Source organism: Balaenoptera physalus (assembly GCF_965194825.1).
Source record: "Balaenoptera physalus genome assembly, chromosome: 11".
Classification (NCBI taxonomy): Eukaryota; Metazoa; Chordata; class Mammalia; order Artiodactyla; family Balaenopteridae; genus Balaenoptera; species Balaenoptera physalus.
The window spans coordinates 5,242,790-5,255,874 of NC_138896.1; the positions used below are offsets into that span (position 1 = coordinate 5,242,790).

At 55.5% G+C, this 13,085-nt stretch overlaps 1 protein-coding gene across 23 annotated transcripts in view; it reads left to right on the plus strand.

The window, feature by feature from the left end:
- Positions 1–13,085, plus strand: part of RREB1 (ras responsive element binding protein 1) — a 175,531-nt gene that overhangs the window by 161,145 nt on the left and 1,301 nt on the right. For 21 of the 23 annotated variants that reach the window (XM_082413261.1, XM_082413264.1, XM_082413279.1 and 18 more), the window contains 3 exons: positions 1,144–1,308; positions 6,641–7,456; positions 8,761–12,125. The exons of 1 other annotated variant lie outside the window; for it this stretch is intronic. In XM_082413261.1, the coding sequence (XP_082269387.1) occupies positions 1,144–1,308; positions 6,641–7,456; positions 8,761–9,248 (1,469 nt within the window). In that variant the 3' untranslated portion in view covers positions 9,249–12,125. Of the gene's footprint in view, positions 1–1,143; positions 1,309–6,640; positions 7,457–8,760; positions 12,126–13,085 lie in introns of those variants that run through there. One more of the 23 variants, XM_082413267.1, reaches the window with a different exon arrangement.

Consider the following 13,085-nt stretch of genomic DNA (forward strand, 5'->3'; position numbering starts at 1 on the left):
CGTGCTGGCTGCAGCTCTATGAGTCCTGTTTGTTGGTGCACGAAACCTTTTCCCTGTAAAATCAGAAACCGGGACCTTAGACTGTGGCACTCGGGGGAAAACAGAAGAATCCAGTGATGCAGTAGCTGATAACCACACCTCCTCTGTCCTGGTGCCCGCCCACTCCCTTCCCTGGTCCCTCCTCCTCCCTTCCCTGGTCCCTCCTCTTTCCTTCTCTTTGTCCTCGTGGTCTGCCCTGGCTTCGCCCCCTCGTCCGTCCATGCAGACACGGGACCGGGTGCTGAGGAGCCTGCAAAAGGAATCCAAATGGAAGAAGGGGAGAGGCCGGTCAAAGCTGCTAATGGCCGGGGACGGACAGGCAGCTGGCCCTCTCGTGGGGCTGGTGGGGTTGGGGGCCGCTCGGTGACTCAGCTTCGCACACGGGCTGCTGAGTGGAGCCCGCGGCTCTGATGAGACTCGGGACCTTGGTCACTGATCCACCACCAGCAAGAGCTTAGAGCAGGGGGACAGAGAACCTTCGTGCACCAAGCCGACCTCCGCTGTCTTGCCAGCTAGGACCACAGTGACCTTGGGCAGAGGTCAGACAGGAGGCATCCCGGGAAGTCAGAACCCAGCACTCCCAGTCCAGGTGGGAGGGCCGGACCCCAGAGACAGCCAGAGGGTTCAGGGTTCCTCCAGGAGGCCCGGGCGTTGCCCTTCGTCCCATTCGATGCCCCACGCCCACGGTACTTGCCAGGCTGGAAACTGTCACAGGCGTCTTCTCTCTGTGATGGACACAGGTGTTCTCCGGCTGTGCTCAAATCCCTTCGCTCTCCTTTGTTATTGTAGTTTTTATGTAAGATTTGTAATTGTAATACTGCTGTTTTACTTCAGATATGTATCTTGGTTTCATTGTTAACTTTTAGTATTTTGAAGACAAATCTTTCATCCCACTCAGGATAAGCGAAGGTGATCATTTGAGTCGCTGCTGTTCTCAGTGTTTGTTTGTTTTTTTAAATGTATTTTGTTTATTTTCTTAGAAGAAAGGGGTTCGGTGGGGGGGTGGACAAATGCCAAAGATCCCAGGAGAATGAATGGAAAGCGATTTTTCTTTTTCGTTGCAGTAGAAAGCCAGATAAACATGTATTTTTTTTCCCGCTTCAGGTCAGAAACCCTTCCCTTGTCAAAAATGCGGTGCCTTCTTTTCCACCAAATCTAACTGTGAACGCCACCAGTTGCGCAAACACGGAGTTACTGCCTGTTCCCTGAGAAGAAACGGGCTTATCCCCCAGTCAAAAGAGAGTGATGTTGGAGCCCATGATAGCACAGGTAGTGCCTCCAAGTGATGGAGAGGAGGGCGCCACAGGAGCCCGTTAGCCGCGCCCCGGCCTCCGCGCTGCGGCTGGCGGCCTCCCCTTCTCTGCAAGACCCTGAGGCATCCTGCTGGCATCCCAGCAGCAGGACGGGTATGGGGGCCACGGTAGCGCCCCCAGGCTGCTTCTCTGAGCTGCTAGGGAAGATCTGTTCCCCACCCCCCCACCCCAGACGCCTGTCCCTGCCCTTTGCCCCGTGGAGCTGGGCTGTGCAGGAGGGAGCACAGTCCAGCTCTGCCTAGGAACACGTCTGAAAGGGATGTGGAACTCCTCGGGTGTTGCTTTCTCAAACCCCAGCGTCTGCCGCATCCTACAGAGCAGGGACGGGCCACTCGGGTGTCAGGGTGTTGCAGGGGCTAGTGATGCCCCGCCCTCAACAGGGGCCGGGCTGGGTGGGGCGTTCTTCTTTTCAGTAACTCTTCCCAGTAAAAAAAACTTTGTCTTGTTTGAAAAAGCACTCTGCATGTCCTTTCTTTAATCACATCTCTGCTTGACCCGAATCCGGGTATTCTTCTCATGTGCTGATATGTGCTTCCTTCCTCCGGCCCCTATAGAGCAATTAACAGCTGTCCCGTGCGTCTCCTGCCACTTTTTTTTTCCTTACAGCTTCTGTATTTACTCGTGTCCTCTATTCAATATATTCCATTATCTCCAACTGCTGGGGTTTTGTGTCCCTCGCCCCCCAAAACAAAACAGAACATCGGCTGCTGCAGGTTACTCAGACACAGGCTGGTTGGCCAGTGCTGAATAACTACTGCGGGTATGGGTTCAGTCTGGCAAATCTTGAAAGCTTGACATTTCCCCCTTTTCTGAATCCGAGGAGATGCCCCGCAAATGTGCTTTTCTAGGGTTGTGACTGTGTCCGGGCTTCTCTCCCGCAGACTTGGGTGGGTTGGGGGCTGTGTTGTCTGTGAGTGAGTGTGGACTGCAGGGTCGGGCTCCAGCCCCAGCCCCGGCCCCCTCATCCTTGTCCCAGTTACGGGGGAGAGGGGCGCGGTGAACGGGCAGCGTCTCCAGGAAGAGGGGCTGGTGCCGAGCCCTGCACTCTTTCCCCACACCTCCCACCGAGCCCAGTGAAACAAGCCCTCGAGCGGCCAGGCCCTCGGTCGCGGTGCACCCAGACCCTCTCAGGGTATAAAAGTATAGGCCGGTTTGCCACCCCGCCTCCAGCGTCCAGGTCCACGTGGCTTGCCAGGATCTGTGAGTAGAGAAACGCACAGGTCCCACAGAATCTTGCCGTGACTCGGGCGCCCTCGAGCCCGAGGTTGCTGGGTGATCTGCTGTCCAACCCCAGGAAACTGGCAGCGAGGCTGGCAGAGCACACCTTCACTGGGATGACCTCTCTCAGTGTTCGAGTGTCAGCTGCCACACCACGTTCTACCCAGCCCATTTTCTCACAGCCCGTCGCGGTCCCGAAGGAGGGAAAGCAGCTGACAGTCGAGGTGGCCGCGGGGAGCCCTTGGTTTCCCACGCTGGCAGACAAGTCTTAAACTGTAACAGCCACGTGCTGGATGCATACTTTGGGTTCAGCATCTTGATCTGTATGATCAAGGAACACCAAAGCCAGGGCTCCTGCAGGCGCAAAGCTAATCGGAACTTATATCTTAGCTTCGGTGCAGCCCACATCTTCATGGTGGGTGAATTTATTTTTTAAATTACAGTTACGAGTTTTGTTTTTCCAAGTCCCATCAGGGCCCTCCTTGCCCCAACCCTGCCCAGAGGTTGTGTAGGTTTCCTTTAAGGGACAAAGCCTCTGGAAAAAGAAAGTTCAGTGAGAGTTGTAATGTGAAACCAGCAAAGAGAAAAATATGGGTTTGGTTTAATTGTGGTCACAATCCGTGGTGAGAAAGAGGGCTGAGAGGTAAGATGGGGAGAAGGAGGGTCAGGGAGGTGGATTTCAGTGATTTCAAGGGGAATTTTTTTAAACCAGGTGAGCATCATGGAGGGAGTGAAGGTTTCTTTCCGGGCTCCCTCCCGTGAAGTTAAAAGTGAGGCTTTGGAGAAAGACCGTAAAAACACAAAGGCAGGAAATGACCAAGGCAGTTCTTGAGGGATTTCTAGGTTTATGTGCCTAGGTTGCATTTTCTTAAAATCCCAGGACATGTTTTGCAACATAGGTCTGACTTTTTCGATCACATAAGGTCTCACAAAAATGCGCCCTAGATTTTCCCCCAAAGGCATGCTGAAGATGCTCCGATGGGGGCAGTTTTAGCTGAAAGGGACATATTGATAGTTCAAAGCTAGGCTGAAACTGTGGTTCACTTTCTTGTGGGCAGAGGTGCCCTGGCCCACTTTGCCCTCAGGGGACGCTCCTGGTTCCTTCTCAGATGATGCCTATAGGAGCCTTCCTACTTGTGGGCACCTGCATGTGACTTTTCAAATCAGTGTAAACATGGACTTTTTTTTTTTGGCCTCGCCGCACGGCTTTTGGGATCTTACTTCCCCAACCAGGGATTGAACCCGGGCCCAGAGCAGTCAAAGCGCCGAGTCCCAACCACTGGAGCGCCAGGCAATTAATTCCCCAGCGTGGACACTTGAAGACTGTCCCTCAGTGGTGGCCCCCTTGCCGGCCCAGAAGGCCACGTACGGGCATGGACTGCACCACGGGGAGTGCTGGTCTAGATAAAGTGGAGGCTGTGCCCCTGCCCAGCCAGGTAGGCGTTGAGGTCAGTACATTGTCACCTCAGTTGGGTGACGCGAAATTTCTAGGAAGCAGTAGATACTTGATTGTCGCGCTAACGTAGAAGTCTCCACACTCCGCGTCGCATCGGAGGAGCTTTGGGCTTCTTACCTACTGGTGCCTTCAGATTCTGTCTGCTTCCTCTAGCAGTTTTCTTAGATTAGCATCACGAATGAGGGACTGGCTGACAGGGACAGAAAAAAAACACATTTTTCTTCCCCTGCCTCCCCCCTCCCCCCTCCCCCCTCCCCCCTCCCCTTTTTCTTTTCCTTTCTTTTCTTTTCTTTTCTTCTCTTTTTTTTTTCTTTTTTTGGCTGCACCTCACAGCTTGCGGGATCTTAGTTCCCCGACCAGGGATCGAACCCAGGCCCCCTGCAGTGGAAGCGCAGAGTCCTAACCACTGGACTGCCAGGGAAGTCCCCAAATCAACACATTTTTAAAGCCGCATTGCTTACAGAAGTCATCAGCTCTGCCACCTGCGCTTGGAAGGGTGAGCGGCTGTGGAGGACGAGGTCAAGATAGGACCTGGCGCTGTAAGGCGGTTGTTCACGAGACAGAGGGGGCTAAGTGCATTGTTCCCAAGAATTGCTGAGAAGAGCCCTTGGTGCTGCTGGGAACTTGAAGGGCACCGGCTGCCCTGCTAAAACACGCCCCCTAGTGGACGTTGGGTAGAACGCAGCAAGCCCTCTCCACTCCTCGGAGGAAGTGAGTTGGCCTCCCATTGCCTTTAGGGTGAGCTCTCCGTTATCCACACTTAGGGAGGGCCCAGGAGTCAGAACGATCTGATCTTAGTGTATTATCTTAGTATTTTTACTTGGGTTTGATTTCAGAATTCACTGTGAATTTTTCCCCCAAAGTTTATCATCTTAAATATATCCTACTACAGTTGAAATTTTAAATAATCCATGTTCTTTGGTGGAAAAAAATTAATAATTAAGTGAAACAGCCTAGAATATACTGGGACAAATAGGGAGTAACCAGAGATCAACCCTCCCCTCGCGTTTTTGTTTTTTTTTTTCTTTTTTTTTGGCTTTAATGTAACTACCCACGGAACCAACAAATAGGAAACCAAGCATTCTGTATTTTTTTTCATTGTGGAGTTTATACCAAAAGCCATTTAATAGGTGCTCTCCATTTGCATGATTCAAGAAAATGAGCAGCTGGTTTTTCCCCTGGAATATGGCCTCCATGTTGGTGTGCATGTCTCAGGGGTCATCTTCTTTCATCTTTTGGATAATTGTCAGAAATCATTTAAATTGTCAGAATTTCATTCAGAAATTTTATATTCACCCCACAATTACTTGTTTCCTTCTGAAACCTTTTAAGATACTCAAAACAGTGGTTGCCAAAAAGTAGTCAGAATAAAACCAGTGAAGAGAAATAAAGTGGGAGAGCCGCGTAGACTGCTGTAGGTGAGCCGAGAGCCCCAGGCAGTGTGGCCATGGCAGGGCTGGTGCAGTTCCTTCGCCCCCAGCCCAGGGCTGCATTGGTGGCGAGTCGTGGAGCCTGTGACTCAGAGCCACGGGCCTGGGTCGGTGTGGTGGTGGTCTGCTCTCATCAGGTGAGGCTTCAGGTTAGATGTGTGAACTTGTGATCGGAGACCTAGCATGATGAGGGAGGTGCATGTCACGTATGTGCCATGAAATAACGAATTATATCAGCCTGATGCCACAGTAGTCCGTTGGCCATTGCATCTGTAGTTATTAGTCAGGCTCAGCAAGCTTTAGCTTCACTGTCAGAGCACATAATAAAATACTGGCTAAGACCTTGTTCATCCAGAATAGAGAGGAGATGGTGCTTTTGATAAATACCGTCATCTCTTTGGTGTCGATACTGTTACCACCAGGCCAGCCCTTAAGAAGGCTGATAGAAACTGGTGGCCTGTCCACATCTGGTTTTGCTGTGCAGACTGGGCAGGTGGGAACCCCTTGAGAGACAGGGAATGTTTCCGCTCCCTACACGGGGTCCTGACAGCTGCCAGGGGGGCCTGCAGGTGTGCATACAGATGTGCATGCGTCTCCTGTTGCCTGGGACCTCTCCTGGAAACCAGCCGTCAGGCGGGAGCATGAGTGCCACATACACAGAATACTTGCTTTGGGCCACTTCCTGTGAGGTGCTCCCAGATACCGTGTTTGGGGGGTGGTCCTGTGTAGGCTGCATGTGTATACAACCTCTCTGCACTGGAAAATAACTTCTACAGCTCAGCTTCCTCAACCTCCCTCGTGCTGCGAGTCTCTGGAATGTGCCAGCTGTCCTCTCTCGCCGTCGCTCTGTCTGGCTGCCCCTGGGGACCCCGAGCATCCCTGTGTGTGCCCGTGGAGGGGGCTGGCTCGACATGGGGGGTGAAGGGAGGCCGGGAGCTGCAGGCGCAGCGACCCTGTGGCCCCAGCCCGTGTGCTCCCGTGTGCGGCTGCTCCTTCTGCCTTTTTAAAATTAACCCCAGATTGGTCTTGGCCCTTGAGGGACATAAGGGGTGAGGGGGATTTGGGTGAGAGAGGTCCTGGCGGGGGTTGGGAGACAGGCCCCCGGGGGGTGGGTCACGAGCGAGCCCTCGGAAGGGGCGTGTCTGGTGGCCCGGGTCTCAGCCTGCCCCGTGCTTGCTCCGCAGACAGCCAGTCGGACGCTGAGGCATCGGCGGGAGGCGAAGTGCTGGACCTCACCTCCCGGGAGAGGGAGCCGCCGACACCGGAAGGAGCAGCCGAGCCCAGCCCGGTCCCGGACGAGTCGCCGGCGGAGGAGGCGAAGCCGGCGGCAGCCACGCCGCTGGCCGGGGAGGAGAGGGGCGCCGAGGAGGACGCGGAGCCCGAGGACGAGCGCGCGGAGGAGGAGTGGGACGAGGACGCAGACAGCCCCGAGGAGGACACGGTCAGCAACAAGAGCCTGGACCTCAACCTCGCCAGCAAGCTGATGGGCTTCAAGCTGGCCGAGGGCGAGGCCGGCGCGGGGGGCGGCGGGGACCCGGCTGCGCAGGACCACCGGCACGCCCGCCACGCCTGCCACGTCTGCGGCAAGAGCTTCAAGTTCCTCGGGACCCTCAACCGCCACCGCAAGGCCCACGGCCGCGAGGAGCCCGGGGACAAGAGCGCGGCCCCCCAGGAGCCCGAAGGGCCACCGCCCACTGCCCCCGAGCTGCCTCCGAGGCCCGCCGAGCCCCCGGCCGCCGAGCCCCCCGCCCAGGCGGAGGCCGTGTCCGAAGCCCCCGCGGAGAAGCAGAGCGAGGAGGCCGAGGGCCCCTCGGACGGGGATGGGGAGGGCCTGGCCGAGCAGAAGCCCTCGGAGAAGAGTGAGGACGACAGGAAGCCGAAGACAGCCTCCCCCAGGAGTGCGGCCAGCAAGGCGGACAAGAGGAAGAAGGTGTGCAGCGTGTGCAGCAAGAGGTTCTGGTCCCTGCAGGACCTGACGCGGCACATGAGGTCGCACACAGGTGAGGCGGCGGGGGCGGAGGGAGGGCTGCTGGCGGGGGGTGAGGGGGCGGCGAGCCAGCCGGGTTCCCGTCCTCCAGCCGCCGTGGGCAGCAGGGCGCCCTTGCCGAGCGGGGAGAGAGTCCGGGTGAGCTAGGAATTGTAACGGCTTGTCCAGCTCTTAGCACTGGAGGGCACGGGCTGGAGCAGTGGACGGCGGAGGGGTGTTGGCCAGCGCGTTTTGATCGGCCTCTTAGCCCTCTGAGCCTCCGTCGTCCTGTCTCTAGAATGGGGATGATGGCTGCCCTGTCTGGTAGCAGCATCTAGAAGAACGTGGGTTTGGCCCGGGGGTGGGGGGGGGGTGCTGGGGGTGTGGCCGGCGGAGCAGGCGCTGCGGCCGGGCTCCTTGGGGCTGGCGGCCCGGGGCCTGTGTGGGGAGGCACCCGGGATTCGTCGCCAGCCAGCAGGTGTTAGGTGGGCCGTGCAGCGAGAACCTTGTCTGTTCTTGGCTTCGCAGCAGCGGGGCTGATGGGGCTGAACGGGGCGGTCACCCGGCTGCTGCCTGGGCACGTCCTTGCTCCTCCTGGAACCCACCGCCTCTGGGCTTGAGGCTGCAAGCCCCAAAGCAGGGGCTGCTGTTCTGGTAGAAAGGCCGCCTGGATGTCCTCGTGAAGCCAGAAGATACAAGTGATTCTTCCCCCGCCAAACAGAAAAGCTCCCCTGTGTCTTGGTTTCAGCTCCCCTCTCCTCCCAGCGGCCAAGGTGCACACGTGCCCCCCACACATACCCACGGCCCTGTGCTGGGACTTGAGGGCACCGGAGCTTGGCTCCCAGCAGAGAGAGATTCTCGGGCTACTGGCAGGTGGTGCTCTCAGCTGCTCTCAGCTCCGTGTTTGCAAGCGAGAGGGGAAGCCCCAGCTGCTCTGAGTCAGAGCACAGCTTATCTGCAGCTTTGACTAGGGAGGTGCCGCCCTGCAGGGTCCCTGGCGACGGTGCCCGACCCTGGGAAGGACGCCGCTGCTGTCCTTCCACGGGGTTCTTTCAGGCCGGTCTGGTTGTCCCTGAGGTTCCGCTTCTGGGACTCTGGTTCCTGGATCGGCTGTGCGAAGCCTGGGCTGAAGGACGAGGAGACAGGGCTGTGTGGGCCTGCACTCTCCTCCTTCCCCATTTTGCCAGTTCAGACAGATAAGGTTTCCTGTGAGCGGGAGGGAGGCCCGGCCCGGGCCTCGCCGCCCTTCCCCTGGGGCCTTCGCTTGCTCTCACGCGGCGCAGGGAGGTGGGTGCCGGTGGCCTTGCTGACAGCCGTGAATCTCTCTCCGTCCCCCAGGAGAGAGGCCGTACAAATGCCAGACCTGCGAGCGAACCTTCACCTTGAAGCACAGCCTGGTGCGCCACCAGCGGGTCCACCAGAAGGCCCGGCAGCCCAGGCACCCCGGCAAGGACAGCGACAAGGAGGAGCGGGGCGAGGAGGACAGCGAGAGCGAGTCCGCCCACAGCGGCAACAACGCCGCGTCGGAGGGCGAGGCGGAGCCGGGCCTGCCCGCCGGCAGCCACGTGGCCGGCACCCGCAGCCGGAAGGAGAGTCTGGCCCCCAAGGACGCCGGCCGGACGGCGGGTGCCAGCCAGGCTGAGGCCAGCAGGGGTGCCCCCAGGGCCGCTGCCGCGGGCAGCCCCCAGGAGCAGGCGTCGCCGGGTGACCCCGAGCGGGAGAGCCCCGCGGCCCTCGTGCAGGACCTGCTGGAGCTGCCCGGCAGGAGGCCCGCCCACCCCCTCCTGGCCGCTGCCGACAGCGCCTCGCTCCTGGGCCTGGAATGACAGCCCGTCCTGCCCCCCAGCACACAGACGAAAGCCAGCAGAGCAAAATGTCCTGAGTCTATATTTCCCCAGGTTTCCTCAGTGCCCTTCAGCTCTCGGGGTGGGGGAGGGAGGGGGAGGGGGGTGGAGAGAGAGGCGGGCGCCTCGCTCAGTGCCATAGCCTTACAGACCCATGCGGAGATGCAGCACGTGCGACTCGAGTGCCTTAACTACTTACCAGCCCTTTGGTGTCGTCTTGGGTGTTGTGTTTTCCCAAAATGACTTTTTAAAAAACAAAGCAAATATTTTAATGAATTATTTGGAGAGGACCTTTTCATTTAAGCATTAACGTTACCTTCTGTTTTGGTGTGTGTTAACTTGTTTTTGCAATTCTGTGATAGTAACGTTTGTTCTGTGAGCTGGAAACAGAAGGAAAAAAAAAAAAAAACATGCCCTTGGATACCCACGGCCAATAACTGGAAGAAAGCGATGTGAATTTCATGTAAATTCCCAGAGGAAATGTGGAGAAGATGCTCATTTCTCAACTAGACTTTTTTTTTTTTTTTTTTTTCTGTTTGCTACATGGTGGAGCTGTAATTTGGTCCTCGATATATTGCAGGATGTGGTTGATGAAGGTTTCCAGTTTGGTTCAAGCCAAAACCAGGAAAGATTCTAGCTTCGACCTCGTACATGTTTCCACACTCTCAGCGTTAGATATGCCATTACTGTTCAAGTTTCAAGACAGAGAAGAGTTCCCCTGGCAACTGAACTGATGGAAAACATGCATAGGTGTCATGTATCTGATTTCCCCCCCCTTTCGGTATATGTATTAATAATATTATTATTATTATTATTATTATTTGTAGTTCATCAGTTTGCTGGTCTCTGCAGTCAGCAGAAACAAATGGGCAATATTTGTCCTGGGAGACCTGGGCCGCCCCCAGGTCCCCGTGTGAGCGTCTGCCCGCAGCTGTCCTTGGCTCCCCGGGCGGTGGCTCTTCTACTGTACTTAGACAAGCCTTTCTTCCGTGACTGCAGAACCCAGCAGGGGCCGTGTGGTCCTCCCGCCCGCCCGCCCGCGGGGCCGAGGGGCAGCCGGGGAGGGGAGAGGAGGCGAGGTGCGTGCCTGGGCTTCCGGGAAAGCCAGGCAGCAAGACCTGTCACTCGCGGTCTTCCTGCCAAACCCAGCCCAAGCCTCACCCGCCTGTGCTCCTGTCCTTTGCAGAGCGATGAAATACTACTACTGGTAATAAAACTGCACATGCGAGATTGAAGAGGAAAAATAGGTGTATGTTTACCTTCCTGTGATTTGGGGTTGGTGCTCGAAGATAAACATGTTGTGTCTAGTTTCTGAATCGCCTGGACCCCTGGGTGCACAGAGGCGGGATTTTCTTGCGTGAGCATCGTTTGCAGGCAATAGACCCCCTTACCGTAGCTGCCAGCAGTGAAAAGAAACAGATCCTACTGTAGTTGGGCTGTGCTCGGCATCCTGTCCTCCCGCCAGACGCCTGGGACGCCCCAGCCTCAGTGCCTCAGGCCTTCCGTGCCACCCCTCCCGGGACCCTCGCCCTTTCTGGCCCCCAGGGCTCCTCTGCCCTTACGCCTGTGTCCACCACAGGGACCCCCTTCCTCTCCACTTTCTCACCAACTCCTGGTAGCCAAAAGCCAACCACCTGGGCTTCAAAGGAAGCTGTGTGTTCTTGACATGATGAAAAAGTGATCTCTTTGCATGTGAAAGGAAAAAGGTTGAGGTATATATGACTTTTAACTGTATTAGGGATGTGTGAACCAGTTTCAAAAGGAGGTTTTCTTCACTCTCCGTGAGCACGAATCAGAACCAATGATTCCCCCACCCAGTATCACTTCCTACCAAGCGTGGCGTGCTTAGTTAAAAACCAGTTCATTCATCCCTTAATTTCTTACGACGATTGTTGTTGTTATTTTTGTTGTTGTTATCATTTGGGGTTGCTTGTGTTGTGTTTTTCTTCGCAGCTCTCCACACTAAAACTCGGAACGCTGTGGGTAGCAGCCACGACTTAACTCTACGCTGGGGTGAGACGAAGCAGGAGGCGGGCCGGCAGCACAGCCGGGGCTGCCGCTCGCGGTGATCACGATCGACTGAAAGCTTTATTTAGCCTTGTCTGCACCCTCGTAGTCGATAAGGTCTTGCCACATTTTACTAGTGAGGTTGAGAGATGTATCATTTGTTTGTTGTTCTGTCCCCTCCCCCAATATTAAACTGTGAAATTTGTGATTTGTTTAAACTCTGGGTGAATCATAGCTTAGTTTGCATGTCCAGCTAATTTGTTTCTATACATTTGTTTGATTCTCTTTCTCCTTCTCTCAGGGCTTTTACAAAAAAATATATATATATGGATCTTCTGAAAAGTTTTTTGAGGTGCAAGTTTCTCTCTTTTGTTTTTCTCTTTGATTTATGGACACGATGCTGAGATTCAATCACTACATGAAACTCCCGGCTGTGAAAACAAAACAAAAAACCCAAAGGGCTGTTTTTTCCACCAGCCCTGGGGAAGCTATGTGACAGTCGGATGCCGGTTTCAGGAAGTTTCACCGTTCTTTCCACCCTCTGTTCCTCTCTTTCCTCCAGAAGGAAGTTGATCCTAGTGATTTCAGCCCATGCATTAAACAGGAAACAATAATAAATGTGTAGAATTCATATTTTTCTAAAGGGAACTTAAAAACTGCTGCTACATGTTATGTACAAAACTGGTTTATGCCACATGAACAGAGAATCACAAATTTGGTTTTGGTACTTTTCGCTCCTCTTTGTATTCAGTTGTATAGTACTTCCAAATTCAGAATGAGAAGAAAAGCTGTTCTGTATCAAACCATCTAAGCAATAAATGTTATATTTTAAAAACGGCAGGTTGCCGGTCACATGGCCCGTCCTCTGATTTGCTGTGATCCTGTCAGCTTGTCCCACCCCCAGGCCGCAGCCTGCTGGGGGCGGGTCATTGGTGTCCATGGCCATCGGCGGGGGGGGGAACCTCAGGCCTGCTCGCCGCCAGCGTGGCATCCATGAGAGCCGTCACCCAGGTGGCATCTCTCAAAAGCTGCCTCGTGCCCTCATCTTGGCTCACCCAGGGTGGTCTCTTCCGGGGCCGCGGCAGCAGCAGCTCGGTCCTTGCTCACGACCACTGACGCCAGGGGCTATGTTTCTGGCCAACGGCTCCCGGGATCCACTTTGTCTTTCCTCCTCCTCCAACCTGGTTACACGAGATTGAGTTGTCCTCAGGCGGAGAACTGCTGTAACTCAAAGGAGTCCTGAGTTAGTCTGGACAGGGGAGTGGCCTGTACAGGATGGTGACCCCAGGGCTGGGGGACAGAGCAGGTCAGAACCCATGTTTGGGGATCTGCCATCGTAAAGCAGCAAAAGGGCAAAGTCCCGATTCCTCTAAGCTGGGAGTGGATCTCAAAGCAGCCCTGGAGGAAGCTGGGTTCAGGGGAGCTGATTGCAGAAAATGCTTCCAGCGAGTTGACCCTGTTACAGTTCTGAGTGCCAGGGCCCAGCAGGACAAGAGTTGATTGCTTTGGCCCTTAAGGCCTCCGGGCCCCCCATACACACACCAGCTCCAGGAGACAGACTGGCTTTGGTGAGGTCCAGTGAGGGGTCCTGACTGGTGTTAATAAAACAACCAAATAACTCAGGAATGGTTGTAACATAAACAAGCAGCTCCCAGGAGACAAGCCCTCATGGGCGCGGGGTTGCCGCTGGCCACCGAGGAGCCGCACTTAACAGCCCCTCCCCAGGAACGGGGTCGTCCCTGGCTGGGAACTGGGAATGCGCGTGGTCAGTGTAAAGGGCAAAGGGGCAGCCCCTGTGGAATAGGACGCAAA